This window comes from Alternaria ventricosa, assembly GCF_023758065.1.
Source record: "Alternaria ventricosa strain BMP 2768 chromosome Unknown scaffold_17, whole genome shotgun sequence".
NCBI classification, from domain to species: Eukaryota; Fungi; Ascomycota; class Dothideomycetes; order Pleosporales; family Pleosporaceae; genus Alternaria; species Alternaria ventricosa.
This window is the reverse complement of record NW_026055697.1, coordinates 509,699-527,090: the sequence shown is the minus strand read 5'-3', so window position 1 is coordinate 527,090 and position 17,392 is coordinate 509,699. Positions and strand designations below refer to the sequence as shown.

Here is a 17,392-nt window from a genome sequence, read left to right as displayed (position 1 = left end):
CATGAAGCGGCTGGTACTGTCTTCAATCGCAACAGAGTGATTTTAAATATATAACCATCTTTCTATCAAAGTACAAGTGAGTATCTAGACTCATTCTCGACCAGGGTGTACGGTCTCCGCTCTAGCATCGAACAATTAGACAAAAAACACTACTCAGTCTCCATCGTCCGCGCTCAGCCCCTACATGTTGTATTCAGGCCTCTCCCAAAAGCCCCAATCCTGCAAATCGCAAATACTAACATCCTCCCTAGTATCGTAGTCCTGCCAATCATTCATAAAGCTAGCCAGTCGATTTACATCCGCCTCGATACCCAACAGACGCAAGCTCTGCTCCTCAATCTTCCTTGCAATCCGCTGCCACGCCCTTCCATGAGAAGACCTATTTTCGGGCGTACCACATAGTTCACACATATGTTGATCCAAGAAAATATGTAGCATCTCGTGTAGAATGACTCCCATGCGTTCTTCCGCGAGGGTCTTGCCTGTACGCTTGTACTCTGATTGTGTGTAGCAGCGACGTGTTGGATGGAGGCGGATGAATGAGCGGTTGTTTCCGTCTTTGAGTTTTGTAATTGCGTCCCCTAGTACGCCGTGTTCGCCGTCCAGCTCATCGGTGTTCCAGACTATTTCGAGGCTCTTGATTGCGCCGAAGAAGAAGATTTCGTTGAGCTGCGAGACGAGCCAATCTGTTAAGAACTGCGTGTCTTTGTTGCGGATGTCGTGCTGGGCTAGCATTTCGAGGACGCGGGTGCGCTCGTGGCTTTTGCGCCATTGGGCAAGGGCCGCGGTTTGGCTGGAGTCCATGGCAGATTCGGGGCGAGAGAAGTACTCGATGGTGCGGTGTGCCAGTAACAGGGGTTCGTAAATACCATCTTCGTGATCTTGGATTAGGGTAGGTCGTGAATTGGGTTGAAGGATGATGTCGTCCTCGTTGTGCTTGGAATTGCATGTCCAAGGCCAGTTGAAGTAAAGCTGCTTTGCGTGCAAGTCACAGGAGCACTGGAAGTCAAATCTCGACTGGATGAGATGGACATCGAGTATAGTTCGGTTTTCCTTATCTCTAGAAACCATGGCAGGCCGATTTGCGGAGGTATCCATTTGAGACCTTTGGCTGTGCTCTTTGCACGGATCGCAATGGCATGGAACCCCAGGATGCTGTGTTGTGGTCTCGGCGGCAGGCGGGTTCGCGGAAACATCGTTCTGTGACTCCTGACCACCCTCTTCGGGCTTTTCGGTATGAGTCTCTTGTATGCTTTTCACAACGGACTGATTAGTGGAGGTATCGATCTGAGACTGCCGAGCATGCTCCTCTTGCTTTTCAGGATGAGTCGTAGTTTGAGGAGTCTCTGCTGCAGTCTGCGCAACTAAGGACACTGGTTGAGTCTTCAGCCGTGAATCAGACCACCGTAGGTACTCGAAAGTCACAACCGAACCGGCAGTGATAGCTGCCAATATGACGAGTAGCTGAGTTTGAGTTTTGTCCATGGTTGAATCAGGGTTGTAAGTAACTGGAGGGATGAAGAAAGACGATACTCGAACCGCTTATGTAGAAACCTACCTAGTTTCTCTGCTTGTTCACCGCCGTGTTGGGCTACATGGTTGCTGGTGATTAAGGGTTCTCTTACTTTGCTGTTGTAGGTGTGAATGGGTGCCCAAGTGACATTGTACACTACACAAATGAGAGAGTAGACGAAGTCACTGTCTGTTTGATCAGAATCTTCGTACTTTGTGTAATTTCAAGGTATGAAACCGATTGCTTCGCTGATAGTCGAGTTCGATGCGACCAAGACCGCTTTCGCAAGGTATCCGCCAATCTGCGCAATGTGTCCAAGAATGCTTGTCCGCAAGCAAGACCAGAGATTGTGAGTCTCGATGAAGAATAAACTGCCAGTATAAGCCACTAGTAAATGAAGGAGTGTCCGCGCCGCTGTCTTGAACCGCTTTCGAGGCTATTGCGCTACTCACGGGGGGTTGTGATGCATGTATGGGCAGGAGGATTATCGGCTTGCGCCGGACAAAGCGCGCTGCATAGGCGTTCAATCGATGGAAATAGTGCGATGATCCTGAATGCAACAGGCAGATAAACCTGGGCAGTTCTGAGCTTGGTGGTGATGTCCAGGAGGTGACGCTGCCAGACCCGAGATGATGCGGAGCACTCCTTCTTGGAGTTGGACAAAGTCGCCGAGTCATGCAAGACCTCATCGCTGACTAAAATGAGTCGTTAGCCGAATCGCGAACATCGCGCGTCACAGTCCTCTTCCTTTCATCAATTCGTGAAAGTCAAGCACGCGTCGGCATTTTGCGCAAATCAACGACCCAACTACGAACACATCACACTTAAATCATGCCGTTGATGGTATCACAATGAAGATAGTTCTGGGCTTTCAGCAGCACCGCGCGCTCGCGTCCGTCTCCTTCCCCGCAACCCCGCCATAAGCTCTCAGGAAATCGTCTTCCATCGTTCAAGATTATCCGCAAGTAGCTCCCAGTACATGACATGAGTGTTGCGCTACCTTTATGCATAGCCGCTATTGGACGGTATCAGGGTAGCGGCCCTGCAACAGCCTCGATGGGTTGCCGTACCCCGGAAAGCCGGTCCTGGATGGCATGGTATATAGCTTTGAGACTCTCCGTCATGGAGCAATTGATCCCTTATTAGGTTTCTTACGAGACATATATGGCGCCGAACCCCAAACGAGTGAAAATGTCTCCTTCTACTGACCGCAAGCGCGCTGTGCGCATCGCAGGATGCTCTGGAGGGTTTACGGATCGCTCGACTGCTATTATGAGGATGGCGGGTGATCCGGAGGTTGATGTTGTTATGGGTAAGACCCCCCTGAACGCTGACTGCGGAGGACTTCGAGCTGACACGAACAGGCGATTGGCTGTCCGAGATGACCATGACCGTACATGGTAGCGGCAAAGTTAAGCAGAAGCCTACGAAGAGCACCAATGGCACGACGAGCCTTGAAGACCGGAAGAAGAACGCCATGTACGCCGATACCTTCATCCAGTGCCTCGAGCCAGCGATACCGAATCTAGTCAAGAACAAGACGAAGCTCGCGGTGAATGCTGGTGCTTCAGATACTGAACTTCTCGCTGAAGTCGTGGTCGATATGCTGGAGAAAGCGGGTGCTGGCCACCTCAAAGTGGCATGGATAGAAGGAGACGATGTGACTGGGCAGGTCAACAGTCTTATCAAAAAGGGGGAGAAGTTCGAAAGCTTGATGCATGGCAAGAAGCTTGAGGAATGGGGAATGGAACCGATATGCGCGCAGGCGTATCTGGGTGGACTTTGCATCGCAGAAGCTTTCCGACAGGGCGCTGATATTGTGCTTGGTGGAAGGCTTGCAGATGCTGCGCCGGTTATTGGCGCTGCGGCGTAAGTTGATGTGATACCTCTTTGACCTTGGCTAATTTGAACAGGTGGTGGCACAACTGGAGGAACGATCAATTTGACGAACTTGCTGGAGCACTCATTGCAGGCCATCTAGTTGAATGCTCAGCTTATGTTACTGGAGGATACTACTCCATGTTCAAAGATCTCATGAAGACCGGAAAGCACATCAATATGGGGTTCCCTATCGCGGAGGTCGAATACGACGGCAGCTTCAACATTGCGAAAGAGAAAGATACCGGAGGTAGGTACCGGTACCTTAAGCTGAAGATGTACGCCGCTAACGCATACAGGTTGCGTGACTGTCGGAACATGCACTTCGCAGCTACTATACGAGATCCAGGGACCACTATACTACAACTGTGATGTTACGGCCGATATCACGGACGTCAAGATGGAGCAACTAGGCGAGGATCTTGTCCGTGTCACAGGTGTCAAAGGGCTTCCTCCGCCACCGACGACTAAGGTAGGTATCACCGCTCCAGCCGGCTGGCAATGCGAATGGCATATGTTTGTATGCGGTCTTGATATCGAGGAGAAGTGCAAGATTACTGAAGACCAAATCCGCTACGGTAAGCACGCGTTGTTTCCATACACGCAACGCGAGACTAATATGAGCAGCTATGGGCGATAACGTAAACCGCTTCAAGACACTCAGATTCCACCAAAACGGCTCTTCACCAATCGACGCCCACAACCAAGACGTAGCAACAGTCGACTTCCGCATCTTCGCCCAGACTTCCGACCCCGAGCTAGTACGACCCGACATCCCTAATGGCTTCAACCGCTGGTGTCTCGAAGTATTCCTCCAATCCGCCCCCGGTCTCTCCCTATCGAACGACTTGCGCCAGATCGCACCAAAGCCCTACTACGACTACTGGGTCTCGCTCCTCCCCCAAGACCAACTCCCCTTACGCGTTCACACCATGTACGGCAACAAGTCAGCCACCAACCTCAGCCCACCCGCCATCACAAAAGAATACCCCCGCCAACAAGCTTCCTACGAGACCGCCTCCTCAGTCGATCTATCTTCCTTCGGCGAGACAGTGCGCGCACCACTAGGCTACATCGTCGCCGGCCGCTCCGGAGACAAAGCCTCAGACTGCAACTGCGGCTTCTTCGTGCGCCACGACGACGAGTGGGATTGGCTGCGCTCGTTTATGACGATCGAGCGCGTTAAGCAGCTTCTGGGTAAGGACGAGTACCAGGGGAAGCCGATTGATAGGTTTGAGATTGCGGGGATTCGGTCGGTGCATTTTTTGCTGCATGATCATCTGAGGGATGGGGGGTATAATACGTGTTCTTCGTATGATACTTTGGGGAAGAGTAAGTACACTGAGTGGGGCTTTGGGTGAGTGGACTTTGCTGACGGTGTGACAGATGCTATGGAGTATATGCGCGCGAAGACTGTGGATTTGCCGAAGAAGTTTCTGGAGAGGGGTCGTATTTAGATGTTGTTGGCCTGGATTTAGATATCTGATTAAAGCGCAGATTACACTCATGTCGCTGGCCTCTGGGCGTTTTGGCTCGCCATCATTCAGCTGCTGTGACGGGTGTATTTGACGAGAATGACCTCATGTGCTGCGATCCTTTTCATCGCCTTCATATTTGGGCATCAAACTTCGGCACTCACTGTTCCAGTATGACGTAGTACAGTTGAGAGAGACGCCTTTTGCGCCCTGGTGCAAACGGTCGTCGCTCTTTCCTTCCACAACAAGCGAGGTCCAAGCTCGTGCTCTACAACCTCACTAACTTCCACAACTCCGACGCTCACCTGCTCTCTACCGTTTCTGTCGTCCTGTACAGGAACAAAGCAGCCCGTTGCACTCATCCCCGCCCCAATCGTATGCAACAGCATTGGAGGCTATCCCGTAAGTTCTTCGCTCATTACGGGTATGGTATTTGTGCACTTACTAATGACTGCCAGTCGCACCTACGCCGACCGCGGCACTCGAACACCAGCCCAATCACCGTCTCGAACTGCAGCCATGCACTTTCCAGTTCCTGATCCCAAACGTAGCCGGATTGCGCAAGCGTCCTCAGGATCGGGGGATCCTAGCGCGTCCTCACCAATACTCACTATCGCGCCGGAACTTCGAAACCAGATCTACGAGTACCTACTTGTCGATCTTGATCCTATCACGATTGATAACACCACAGTTGAGTATGCAAAGATCAAGGCAGCCAAAGGGACTTCTACCTCCATAGGAAGCCCTACTGTCCTTCTTACCTGCCGTCAAATCTACCACGAAGCAGTTGGTGTCCTTTACAGCCGGAACGTCTTCCACTTCCAATACAACATGATGAGAGAGCGGTTCGGCGTTTTGGTCACTAGTCCCATCAAAGTATGCGCAGGATGGATAGACAACATTGGCTCTTGCCTTCCGAAAATGCGCACTCTCACCATCAGCATGAACATGCCCGAAATCCCAGAACATTACGCGCATTTTGAGGAATGCGACGTCGAAATGTATGTACACGATCACTCCCGCGAACCTACAGACGTTTTGCCGTTACTCGACGTGTTCTGGAACAGCGACGCGAGCAACACATCAGTCATCGTTGAGGTGGCTGAGAACGATACATCGGATATGTCAGAATCAGAATTTGAAGAGCCAAGGCTTGACACAACGATCATCGCACATGTTCTTTCCGAGCTCGGGAAAAAGGACGCACTCGATTTGCAGAAATCACGTCGCTTGCTGGAAGCGGTTTACGTAGATACGACCGGCAACCAAGGCACCGTTGCGTATCGCTCGACTCATTCCAAAGCCAATATGCGACGCAAGTTTGAGCTAATGACCGAGACACAACGATATGAGATCGTTCCTCTACGAAACCCATCGAATTTATTCAGCCTACCTTACAATATCACCGGCACCATCACTTGTCTTGCACTCGATGATCTGGATTTCACTTACAACTTCCACACGAGTGTCACACATGGACACCAACCCGGCATGCTCTGGGTCAATTCTCAGCTTCGCCAGCTTGTTGCCCCATGGTTTCTACGCAGAAGCCGCTTTACCCTGGTTCTAGGTACTGATTCACTCAAATCTTCCAAGGCAATGTTTGATAGGCTTGATCGTCGCATTGCAGAAACTTTGATCTCTCGGCCTCCAGACTGGCAGACACAGATACGCTGTAATCCGATTTCAGCAAGCACGTTGTACAGCAACGCACCAACGATCATCTTGCAGTTCCAAACAAACGAACCACCGCACCTAGCTGCCGTCCAAATCAACGCATGGGATCTCTTACGTGTCACTGCAGTCTTTGAGAACAGCACTGATGTTACTGTCCGCGTACACGGTGGCAACGGAAAGATCCAAGACCGTACCTCGAAGTTGGGCGATATTCGAAAAGACGCCTACATACTCTTGAAGCATATAAGAACCGAGACGCGTGTAGATACTCGCAAGCTCAGTGTCCAAGTGCAGCTGAACAGCCAGTGTGTCCCTATGTGGGCCACCCTCCGGAAGACTAGAAAAGGCCTGCAGCCTTCCGTTACGACTATAGTGGACAGTTGGGACACCGAGGAGCTTAAATCGTTGTTCGATAGGCTTGATTCTGACCGGCGGGCGAAGCTCGAGGAATCAATGGATGAGATCGGGATATGTTTGAGTCCATACTGGCCACAAGAGGATGGAGACTCCGAGTGCTGGGAGAATAAGTCGATGGATGACGTTCTTTGGCGTCTGTATAACCTCTGCGGTTGATTGGAGAACTAAATGCACGCGCATGTTCTGTTACAATGTATTCACCTTTTTCTTCTAGATCTAGCAGTGGTTTAGCACACCCCCACCGTATCCCATTGTACATTACACCACTTCATATGATAGCCCCAAATCCATTATCACTTCCCAAACACCTATGTGCGCATCGCAAACCACGTGTATTCTCTCTGCATTACCTTGACGTTGTGACAGGAGAACTTTAGGATGATACCTTCGCATCATCTAGTAATGGTGGTCGTGCGTCGCCATCGACGTCCAGTTTACTGCCAGCGAATGATCCATCACATGGGCACAAATGTGCAAAGATGACGTAGTATAAGGTAGATAGAACACTTTCTTAGCGCACTAGTGCAACATCGAAACCATTGTTGCCTAGGTGCTCTTTCCTCTTAGGACAATTAAGGTCCAAGCTCAAGCACAACAACCTCACTGCGAATCCCTGAACACCGACACTCACATAACCATCGTCGGTTCCCTCGCATTTGAAGGCCACACGATGCACTGCACTCACGCGTTCTGCAACTGCATACAGCTAGGCTTATAGCCGCTCGGTGAGTACTTTACCCGCTGTTGTTTTGTATGTGCATTTACTAACGAATTTCAGTCGCCGCCGCGGCACCACTACTCGGCAGCTCAGGCGCCGTCTCTCACTCCGTCATGCACTTCCCACTGCCGAAGCCCATCCACGGGCAGATCGCGCAAGTGTATTCCCAAACCAGCAATCCGGCTGCAACCTCGCTCCTCACCATCCCGGCCGAAATCCGCAACCAGATCTACGAATACGTACTGGTCGACGATAGGCCTATTGTGATTGTGGACAACGCAGACGACTCGGCAATCAAAACCAGCAGCTTCTCAGGAAGCCCTGCCATCATTCAGACTTGCCGCCAGATCTACCATGAGGCAATCGGCGTTTTATATGGTCAAAATGTCTTCCGATTTGAGTATAGGATACTGGTCCATAAGAGAGGGAGAATACTCAGTCCTATAGACGCATATCGGAAATGGACGCGAGATATCGGATCGAGTCTCTCAAAGCTGCGTACTGTTGCCATTCGCATGGACATGCCAGATTTACCAGATGAGTGGGACAATCCTTCTCTCTGGGACGACTTTTACCGGTCTTCTCAAAAGAACATCAAGATCACGCCATTGCTCGACGTCTTCTGGTATGGAGTCGCATGCGGTCTGTCAGTTCGTTTCGAGAGTACTAGCAATCGCAATCATCCCTATCTCTCCTCTTACCCTTCCCGGTTTGACGTCAAGTTTCTCACCAAGGTCCTATATGAGCTGGGAAATATGGACAAGCTGAGGTTGATGAAAGCACGCCGTTTAATAAGCGACGTCGAAGTGGCTCCGCACGGCAAGCAAGGTTTCATCGACTTTCGATCGAGTAATGGTAAGGCCGGTGTCAGACGGGGATTCCAGTTCTCGAAGAACACCCAGAGATACGCACTTGAGCCGAGCCCTCCTAAACTTCCCGATCTGCCTTCCAAGATCTTGGAACGCATTGCTAGGTCTGTGTACAGTAACCATGAGGTCACGTACGACTTCAACACGGGTATCTCGCATGGGCTCGGTTTCAGTATGCTCGACATCAACTGCCACCTCCGCAAGATGATGCTTGTGGACTTTCATCACTTTCATCAACAACGCCGTTTTGTTATCATCCTAGGCTCAGCCACTCTCTCATCTTCCGAGGCCATGTTTGACAAACTTGAGCGCCGCACTGCAGACTATTACGTCCCATACATGGGCAGACTGCAGCGCTGTACACCAATCTCAGCATCTCAGGTATATAAAATTGCGCCAACTATCGTTCTACGATTCCAGACAGACAAGCCGCTACACCTGGCTAAAGTTCGTATCAACGCAAGGGATCTGCTGCGAGCTACCTGCGTCTTCCCAGCCTATACTACGATCATCGTTCGCGTATGCGGCCTTGGTGAGACCCAGGACCATACTACAAGATTGGGCGAGATACGCAAGCACGTCTTGGTTCTGACGGGACACTCACTGAGGATCGCACTGGCAGTTCGCGATCCTATGGTAGAGATCGAGCTAAACCATGACTGTCTTCCTGTGCGGGTCACCTCCTGGGGCAAACTAGGGTCCCTTGGTAATGTTCGGAATTACGACAAGACGGCGGAAATAGTGGACATTGCTTGGTTGCAAGAGATGGTGATTGCGAGGACATGGACACCGGAAAGGGACATGAATGGGTTCTTGAGCTATGGTATGCCAGAAGGCTGGGAGGGCGAGACGCGATACAGCCTTATCAAGTGTCTCAAGAACCTTTGTTCGTGAGTGGAGGATTGGTTTGCACGGTACGACATGATGGCACATTGTCGTTGGCTCAGTTTCAAACAGCCACAATGAAGGAGAAAGGAAAGCCATCATCTCCAGATGTCGAGATCAGTTTCGGCTGGGAAAGACGTACTAGGAGTAGCAACAGTTAGCATCCCTCAATCCATTGGAGACCTCAACGACCGTCCATGACATAAAGAACACGTTTCCAACTCTTGCAATGTAATAGGCTCAGCCAGTCACTCATCAGCTATCCAAACGCGACACCGCGAAATGCCATACCAAAGAGCGCGCATGCTGCAACCGCGAAAAGGATCGCCAACACCATCACGTTCGTCATTTCCAAACTTCGCCTCACCGCCCACTGTTAGCGGCTTGGCGGCAGGAAAACGTCACTGCTGCGCCTTGATTGGCCGCACTCGCCTACTTTGCCATCATCACTTTACCTACTTTAGACGCGTGCCCATTGCGCATCTGCAAACGCGTGGTATCGTGAAACCCACGCGCTGCTAAAAGAGAAGAAAAAGAGGAATTGAGAAAGGAAAGGAAAGGAAAGCGAAAGCGAAAGAAGATGGATACTGTTGAGCGAGGAGCGATACGCGATGAGGAGGTTGCCCGGAAAGATGCACGGTTGAGAGATGGACAGGCTGGCGATGTTGAGAAGGGTGGTGTTGATGGTGGTGCTGGTGATGGGGAGGATATGATGGGTGAGTTTCATTCTTATCCCATATTGCGCCTCATGATGTATAGACTAACGTCCTCGCAGGTAACAATTCATCCACACAAAAAGAACTTCCTCCTCTAAAAGGCCTCTCGTTCCTCGACCGCTTCCTAGTCGTATGGATTATCCTCGCCATGGGCATTGGTATCGCGCTGGGGAACACCGTCGACTCCGTGGGTCCAGCGTTGCAGAGAGGAGAGTTCGTGGGCGTCAGTATTCCGATCGGTAAGTCTCATTCCTTCCATCACCATCCTCATCCCATGATCTATCTCGCAGGTATCATGCCAGATGCTAATACCTTATACAGCAATCGGCCTCCTAGTAATGATGTACCCCATCCTCTGCAAAGTCCGCTTCGAAACGCTGCACCTCCTCCTCAAGAAACGCGACCTCTGGATCCAAATCGCCGTCTCCTTCGTTCTCAACTGGATCATCGCCCCCTTATTCATGGTCGGCCTAGCATGGGCCTTCCTGCCGGACCGCCAGGACCTACGCGAAGGACTCATCTTCGTGGGCATTGCGCGCTGCATCGCCATGGTACTCATCTGGACGGATCTCGCAGGCGGCGACGGCGACTACTGCGCTGTGCTTGTGGCGTTCAATTCGATATTGCAGATTGTGTTGTTTGCGCCTTTTGCGGTGTTTTATATCCAGGTGGTTAGTCATGGGGACAAGACGGATATCTCGTATGAGAAGGTCGCGCAGAGTGTGGGCGTCTTCTTGGGGATACCACTTGGTGCTGCTGTGATTACGAGGTTGGCACTGAGGTCGATGCTGGGAGAGGACCGCTATCAACGCAGGTTCATACGCTATATCGCGCCGTTTTCGCTCATCGGCCTGATTTACACGATCATCGTTCTTTTTGCTAGTCAGGGCGCGCATGTTGTTAGGCAGATTACGGATGTGCTGAGGGTTTGCGCGCCGTTGTTGGTTTACTTCATCGTCATCTTTACGAGTACGGTTTGGTTCTGCTGGAAGATGGGGTTCAGCTACAAGGTTAGCTGCACGCAGAGCTTTACTGCTGCAAGCAACAACTTTGAGCTCGCTATCGCGGTTGTCGTCGCGGTCTACGGCGCGGGTAGCGGGCAGGCTCTGGCAAGTACGGTGGGGCCCTTGATCGAGGTTCCTGTACTTGTGCTTCTGGTGTATGTCCTGAAGTGGATACGAAAGAGATGGCAATGGGTCTAGATGTCGCGGGAGTGTACAATATGGGATGGGCATCGATCATGATGCGAGCTAGCCGTTGGACCGGCACCACGCCCCGGGCGTGAGGAAGATATTTGGAATGTTCCTTGCTCAACAGACGCTTGTGCTGGTGTATAACAGCAGAACGGTTTAGCTGCACAGGAGTAGTAATAGTACGGGTTGTGTATAAGACGAATACCAAGGTCATCCCGTCGGTAATAATTAATCTCTAGCACCAGTCATGTGTCGAAAATACACCATGAGACGAGACGCCAAAACATAGCGGGACCAGTATGACGGGTACAGTAGACGGTGATTCCCGAGTTGGAAGCCTTGGGTTTCATGGGTTTTGACGGGTCCCTCGCGGGTGTAGGGTTCCAGAACGTGCAAAGCTTAATTCCTCGCACATCGTAATCTCATTGGAAAACAAGTGACTGCGTTGCCGTGATTTGATTTGCGATGACACGCAGAACCCTGCTTTTTAGCGCGAACGGAGGAGATACCGAAGTTTTTTACGCTAGTCATACGCCAGGACAGTTGGTCCGCCAGCGTAGCCAGACCAACGTGGGTCAGGGTATACATGCGAACCCCACAGATGGAGATGCTGTTCGCACGCAAGGCGTTCGGCTTTGAATACCGGTTCCAGTTCTGGACAAGATTGAAGTTTTTCGAGCGGGCGGTGAGCACGTCAATCTCATTTTCAGTCGGATAGATATCAGCCGGTGGGACGTATAGCGAATAACGCCCCGATTGTGCATGATGGTACCCACATTCTGAATCAGAGGGACACAATTCTGCAACCAAATCGTAGTTGACGCGCGGGCTGTAGGCAACAGGGCGACGTCTAGCAAGGGGTTGCCGCTGGTGTCCGAAACGGCTCTGACATCGGATCTTGGGGGCGGACATGCGCGCCATGTCCGTCGGGTATCAGATCGAAATCGAAATCGTGTGTTGAGCTTGCTAGTTCCGCAGTAGGAGGGTGATAGATCGTGCTGGGAGTACCGAGTATCCGGTGTTACATGGCTCATGGTGACGGTCTGCGTTTTCTCGTGCTCTGTGTAGACTCCGCAACGTGAAAATCAGGTGAGCAGGTTAGACGATGATTCATGGCCCCTGTATGAGCAGACTGCGTTGGCTTGCCTCGTGGGAGACCTTGTAGCTGGTCTAGGTCGCTGTCAAGGTAGTTACCTGCAGGTGTTCTGCGTGACGTCCCATGTGATCATCAGTGCACTTTGTGCTCGTGCGTTCAAACCTTACAAATTCCAAGTTACACAAATATAGTTGGCTTGTCGTGCACGTACAGCCTGATGGTTCGGTCCGTTGTAAGGGACTGTTTCTGCTAATCCGGCACTTGGTGGTTGCAGCGGCGGCTGCGTGTGGTTACGGTTGCAAGCAGCCGTCGGGCTGGGTTGCGTCTCCAACGGTCTTTGTGAGTTGTACCACCGCACCGCACATGCTGGGATGTGCCGTGACACGGTGACGGCTTGAGATGATGCAGAGGTCCGCGAGTCGAGCACTTGCGGCGTACGCAATGTGTGAACACAGCCAGCGCGGCTGGGTCGACACAATCGTCGCGTATGACAATCTACGGCTGCAATCCAAGGCGTCTGCACGGCACGCATGCTGACTCGCTGCCAGCGCCCAAGATTGGATCCTGCGGCGAAGCATAAGTGTAGCCAGATGGATCTCGCTGCCCGTGGAGGCTGTTTCTGGAAAAGAGATAGCGGCGGTGCTATGTCGAAGGAAGATATGTTGTGCATGAATAACGGGCGCCAAAAGCTCGGTGGGTATCAGGCCGTGTTGTAGACTACACCATGATAAATTTCGCTAACCGCTGCGTCCCCAGTCATCGCAATCTGGCTGCCTCGGATAACTTACACATGCCTGAGCTGGAGATGGAGATATCAGGCCCGCGCCGAAAGTCATTCCGTTGGCGGGCAAGACGGACAATGACGTAAAGAAGGACCGTAAGTCGGCGCGCCTGGAGTGGGTGGAAGCGCCTGGTCGCTGACTCTGCGTTGGCAAAGGTTTCCGATTAGAGATGTGCTGCAGAAGACGGGCTGTGATGCTTGGTTGCGATGTTTCGATGATGTCTACTGTGCAGGTGCACTATAGCTGGAACCGCTTCAGCAGGCCTGAAACGCCGTCTCTTGTGCGCTGAGGAGTCGGCAGGGCCCAGGCGCTCATGCTCAGTCGTCTCAGGCGTGGATATGTCAGCCCCACGCGCGCTTCATTCTGCAGCCGCGGGCGAATGCCGTCGCGCGATGTGCTGTATCCCAGGCGCGACCCATGTGGGTGCCGGCAGTGACAACCAGCATCGACCTTGTCGTTGGCTGTCAAAAGAGGGGAGTGGCTCGCTAGAAGCAGTTCGGCGTCACGGCGCCGTGTTTGTCGCGCGGTGGGTGGGTGATGGTGGAGGCAGCTCTGGTGTTCATGCGGCATCGACCGACCGGCGGCTCGCCAGTCGCACTTTCCTTCCCAGCCCTATGGAGAGACCCAGCCCGCCGGTTCAGCCATGTCAGCGACGACCGTGTTTCACTCTGCCTTGCTCACGGCTGTCTGTCCAGGCCTCCCCGCACTCTTGTCGCCCTCGCGGCCATCAGTCAGCCTGTTTCTTCCTCTCCAACCCTGCAGCCGTCCCTCGCGAGGTTGCATCGTTTCCGATTTATGCTGGTGTTGTGCTGAGAGCTGAAACGGTCCCTCTGTGCCTGCAGGGGGGGCTCGCTACCAGGCCTCCGCCGTCTGCATCGTGGAGCTGACATGCTGACATGGGCGCGGTCGGCATGTCCCTCGCGGAACTGTCAACTGCAGCCACGTCGCGTCTCAGTCCCTGGAGCAGCTTGTAACGATTACGTCGACGTCTTTGTTCAAGTTTCTGCAAAGGTCGGCCCCGCTAGATGCAAGCGATGCAGGATGATCGCCTTCTAGCTATACGCAGAACGCAGTTCGCGAGCTATAGCTTCCCGTGCGGCGCAGTTCTCTAGACGGCAACTAGGAGCGAATGAGGTGTGTGATCCTAGGCGGTGAACCATGCTTCTGGGAACGCTTTCGACAGCACGCATCACGTATCGACAAAGTTACCTGCCGTGTCGGCGACTGCATGGCCATGGCTTGATCGGCCCAATCGATCTACCTGCTACGTACTTGGCGAACGCTACTGTCACAAAGGGCTCACAAAAGATATCGATGCATTTATTGCTGTTATCGTCGTCGCAAGCAAAGCCTGCTACCGACAGACAGGCGGGGTTGGCCCCTTGCGCAACCCTTCCTGTACCGAACGACCAGTCGGCAGCGGAACGGCGCGCGGCGCTGCAACGAGACTTGTGTCGACAATGCAGTCGAAACGGTGGTCTGCCATAACCTGGTTGCAAGTATTGGGGCAGTGGGATCGGTCCCAGAGTGCTTTTGTGCTATGCTCGCAACGTGCTCTAAACGCTCCAGGCGGGCAAACGCGCATGCAGCCTGACGGTCCGCTGGGATAAGCAATTCTTCGGTACTCGTCTCGCGTAAGCACCATGGTGATTGAGCTGCTGCTGGGGATCGCGGAGATTATCCAGCCTGAATGGTATCACCTGAGTAGTCATTTCGGTCTTGGACGCGAAAGCGTCGCCTGGGCCGACAAGCGTGCTGAGGGCTGATGGTGTCCTGAAGCGGCAGACGACGAGCACAGAACCGGCAGGGTGTGTGTGAATGACGAGAATGCTATTCGCTCGAGTGGAGCATGGTACGGGATTCCGCGCAGGTCGGTTACCACTCTATTGGGCGTTGCGGCATCATGGCGGCCAAGAGGAAGGGGGTGGTCAACACTGGGGATGCATTATGGTGGTGCATGCGATGACGGTCCCATTGATGCGAATGGTGATGCTGAGGGTGAGGCGCATGACGGTCTTGGTGAGGCATGGCGGTCGTGGGGAGCGGTGTGTGCTGCTACCAGACGACATGCCATGGATAGGGAGAGCTACTGGCTAGGAGATTGGTAGGCACTCGCAGGCAGTCGAGTGCACGGATGCGCTTCCGAGAGACGACTGCACCCGCCATTGTGGTAGCCGGAAGAGACTTGACTTGGTTGGGTCCAGCTCCGAGCGCGAGTGGCATGGACAGGGCCACCTAATTAATAGTAGCTCAGCTATGGCCTGCGTGCCGATGGGTCCCAGAGAGGTGCAAAAGATGAGTGGAGCACACCTCGGACTGCCTCTTGCATTGATGCCGGCCTGCTTGTGGTCGACCCAGCGTCAGCACTCGTAGTCGCGCTTGACGGAGGCACTGCAGGGGTCGTCCGCTTTTAAATACCTCCCGCATCGCTCTGCCCTGATGACTGAGATCGCCTTGCTGGACTGTTGCAGTATACCTACGCCTGACCGCACTCGACGCCGTACACGTCCCAAACGACAGCGCGCCCTGCTTCCGCGTCCCCGTCATTGTCCCATGATCAGCGCATACGACGACTTGGCCCCTAGCACCGCCCTCGCTCGACGTTAGCCGTCTGCCCTCGCTGTCGATACTTCTCGCTCCAATGGTCACGATGGCTTCGAATGGGTGTGTGCCCCCGCTCTCCGTACCACGCCCGCAGACTGACCCTCGCCCGCAGATTGCCCGTGCCCGCTCAGAACAGCAACTACATGGAAAATGGCCGCTGGTACCATGGCTTCCGGAGAGGCCTCTACATGTACCCGTGCGACGAGCCAGAGAAGGACCGCATGGACATCTACCACCAATTCTTTGCCGTCGCACGGAGAGGGCAGCTGCACCAGGCGCCGGTGCTGACGCAGCCAAACGTGCAGCCCCGCATCCTCGACGTAGGCTGTGGGACGGGCATCTGGGCAATTGACATGGCCGAGTAAGTTGGCCAAAGCAGCCAGAGAGCTACCGACTCAAGGCTAACCGCGCCCGTGCAGCAAATACCTAAACGCCGAGGTGCGCCCACTTGAGGCATGACGCATTGCTGCCAGACGGCTGACATGGTTGCGCAGGTCCTAGGTTTAGATCTCGTCAATATCCAGCCTGAGAAGTATGCCGCCCGCCCGTCGCTTGTCCGGCCTGACACTGATGCAGCCCCCGCAGAATCCCCCCGAACCTGCGATTCCGAGTGCCACGCGACTACGAGAGCCCATGGACGCTGGGCGAAGATTCCTGGGACCTGATCCACCTGCGCATGGCGTGCGGCAGCGTGACGAGCTGGCCCGAACTCTACCAGAAGATTTACTCGTGCGCGCCCTCGCTAGACCCTCGCTTTTGGCGCCCCTGCTAACTGCCGCAGACATCTCAAGCCCGGCACCGGCTGGATAGAGCACATTGAAATCGACATGGAGCCGCGCTGCGACGACTACACGCTGCCCCCGGACAGCATGCTCACCAAGTGGTACGGCTGGCTGGCGGACGCCACGCAACGAGTTTCGCGCCCAATCGCCTACGAACACCGCACCCGCCAGCTGCTGCAGGCCGCCGGCTTCATCGACATCCAGGAGACGGTTATTCGCGTCCCCTACAACACATGGCCCAATGACCCGCACCAGAAGGATATTGGGAGGTGGTACAACTTGGGCCTGACCGAGGGTCTGGAGGCGCTAACCTTCGCACCTCTCACAAGGGTCTATCAGTGGGACCTCAACGCGCATGTCAGGCCAGTGCTCGAGAGTGTTCGCAGGGAAATTTGCAACCGCAAAATCCATGCGTACAACAACATGTAAGTCACGCACCAATCCGCGCCTGCCCACGCCCACTGACCGGCCCAAAGCCACATCTGGACTGCCCGCCGTCCCCAGCAGTAGCATCTCGCACCACCCTTGTACCACTCTGTTCATGGATAGTTTGCCTGCCCGCTACACAGGTAGCCCCTGCCAGGCACCCACCTAGCCCGGACTGGCTTTCCCCCGACGCTCTATCGAGCGCATCAACGCGACGGCCTCGTTACACCTGGACTCTAGAGATGCTTCCAGGATGTTGTGCATTCCGCGACACCATTTTTAGCCTCACTTTCGCCGATCCCATGGCTCACGCACCAGCGCGAACCACCTCGGAGCAGGGGGATTTTGCCTCTTCTGCCTT

The 17,392-nt window shown here is 53.6% G+C and overlaps 6 protein-coding genes across 6 annotated transcripts; 5 read left to right on the top strand and 1 right to left on the bottom strand.

Annotated features, from left to right (window-relative positions):
* Positions 1–180: 180 nt before the first annotated feature.
* J4E93_008634 (uncharacterized protein) lies at positions 181–1,485 on the bottom strand (the record flags this gene model as incomplete). The annotated part of the gene is made up of 1 exon (XM_049346532.1): positions 181–1,485. One exon carries the CDS (start codon positions 1,483–1,485, stop codon positions 181–183), a length of 1,305 nt encoding a protein of 434 aa, XP_049196422.1.
* A 1,219-nt stretch (positions 1,486–2,704) lies between these two features.
* J4E93_008633 (uncharacterized protein) lies at positions 2,705–4,848 on the top strand (the record flags this gene model as incomplete). Its single annotated transcript, XM_049346531.1, has 6 exons — positions 2,705–2,825; positions 2,878–3,382; positions 3,427–3,641; positions 3,691–3,969; positions 4,019–4,723; positions 4,778–4,848. The coding sequence occupies 6 exons, from the start codon at positions 2,705–2,707 to the stop codon at positions 4,846–4,848; spliced, it is 1,896 nt and encodes a 631-aa protein (XP_049196421.1).
* Positions 4,849–5,039: 191 nt separating this feature from the next.
* On the top strand, positions 5,040–7,116 carry J4E93_008632 (uncharacterized protein; the record flags this gene model as incomplete). Its single annotated transcript, XM_049346530.1, has 2 exons — positions 5,040–5,044; positions 5,325–7,116. 2 exons carry the CDS (start codon positions 5,040–5,042, stop codon positions 7,114–7,116), a joined length of 1,797 nt encoding a protein of 598 aa, XP_049196420.1.
* A 246-nt stretch (positions 7,117–7,362) lies between these two features.
* Positions 7,363–9,441, top strand: J4E93_008631 (uncharacterized protein; the record flags this gene model as incomplete). The annotated part of the gene is made up of 4 exons (XM_049346529.1): positions 7,363–7,371; positions 7,449–7,454; positions 7,679–7,685; positions 7,739–9,441. 4 exons carry the CDS (start codon positions 7,363–7,365, stop codon positions 9,439–9,441), a joined length of 1,725 nt encoding a protein of 574 aa, XP_049196419.1.
* Positions 9,442–10,012: 571 nt separating this feature from the next.
* On the top strand, positions 10,013–11,350 carry J4E93_008630 (uncharacterized protein; the record flags this gene model as incomplete). Its single annotated transcript, XM_049346528.1, has 3 exons — positions 10,013–10,148; positions 10,208–10,387; positions 10,470–11,350. 3 exons carry the CDS (start codon positions 10,013–10,015, stop codon positions 11,348–11,350), a joined length of 1,197 nt encoding a protein of 398 aa, XP_049196418.1.
* Positions 11,351–15,966: 4,616 nt separating this feature from the next.
* Positions 15,967–17,115, top strand: LAE1 (Secondary metabolism regulator lae1; the record flags this gene model as incomplete). The annotated part of the gene is made up of 6 exons (XM_049346527.1): positions 15,967–16,184; positions 16,243–16,261; positions 16,318–16,355; positions 16,409–16,552; positions 16,605–17,030; positions 17,082–17,115. 6 exons carry the CDS (start codon positions 15,967–15,969, stop codon positions 17,113–17,115), a joined length of 879 nt encoding a protein of 292 aa, XP_049196417.1.
* Between the last annotated feature and the right edge of the window lie 277 nt (positions 17,116–17,392).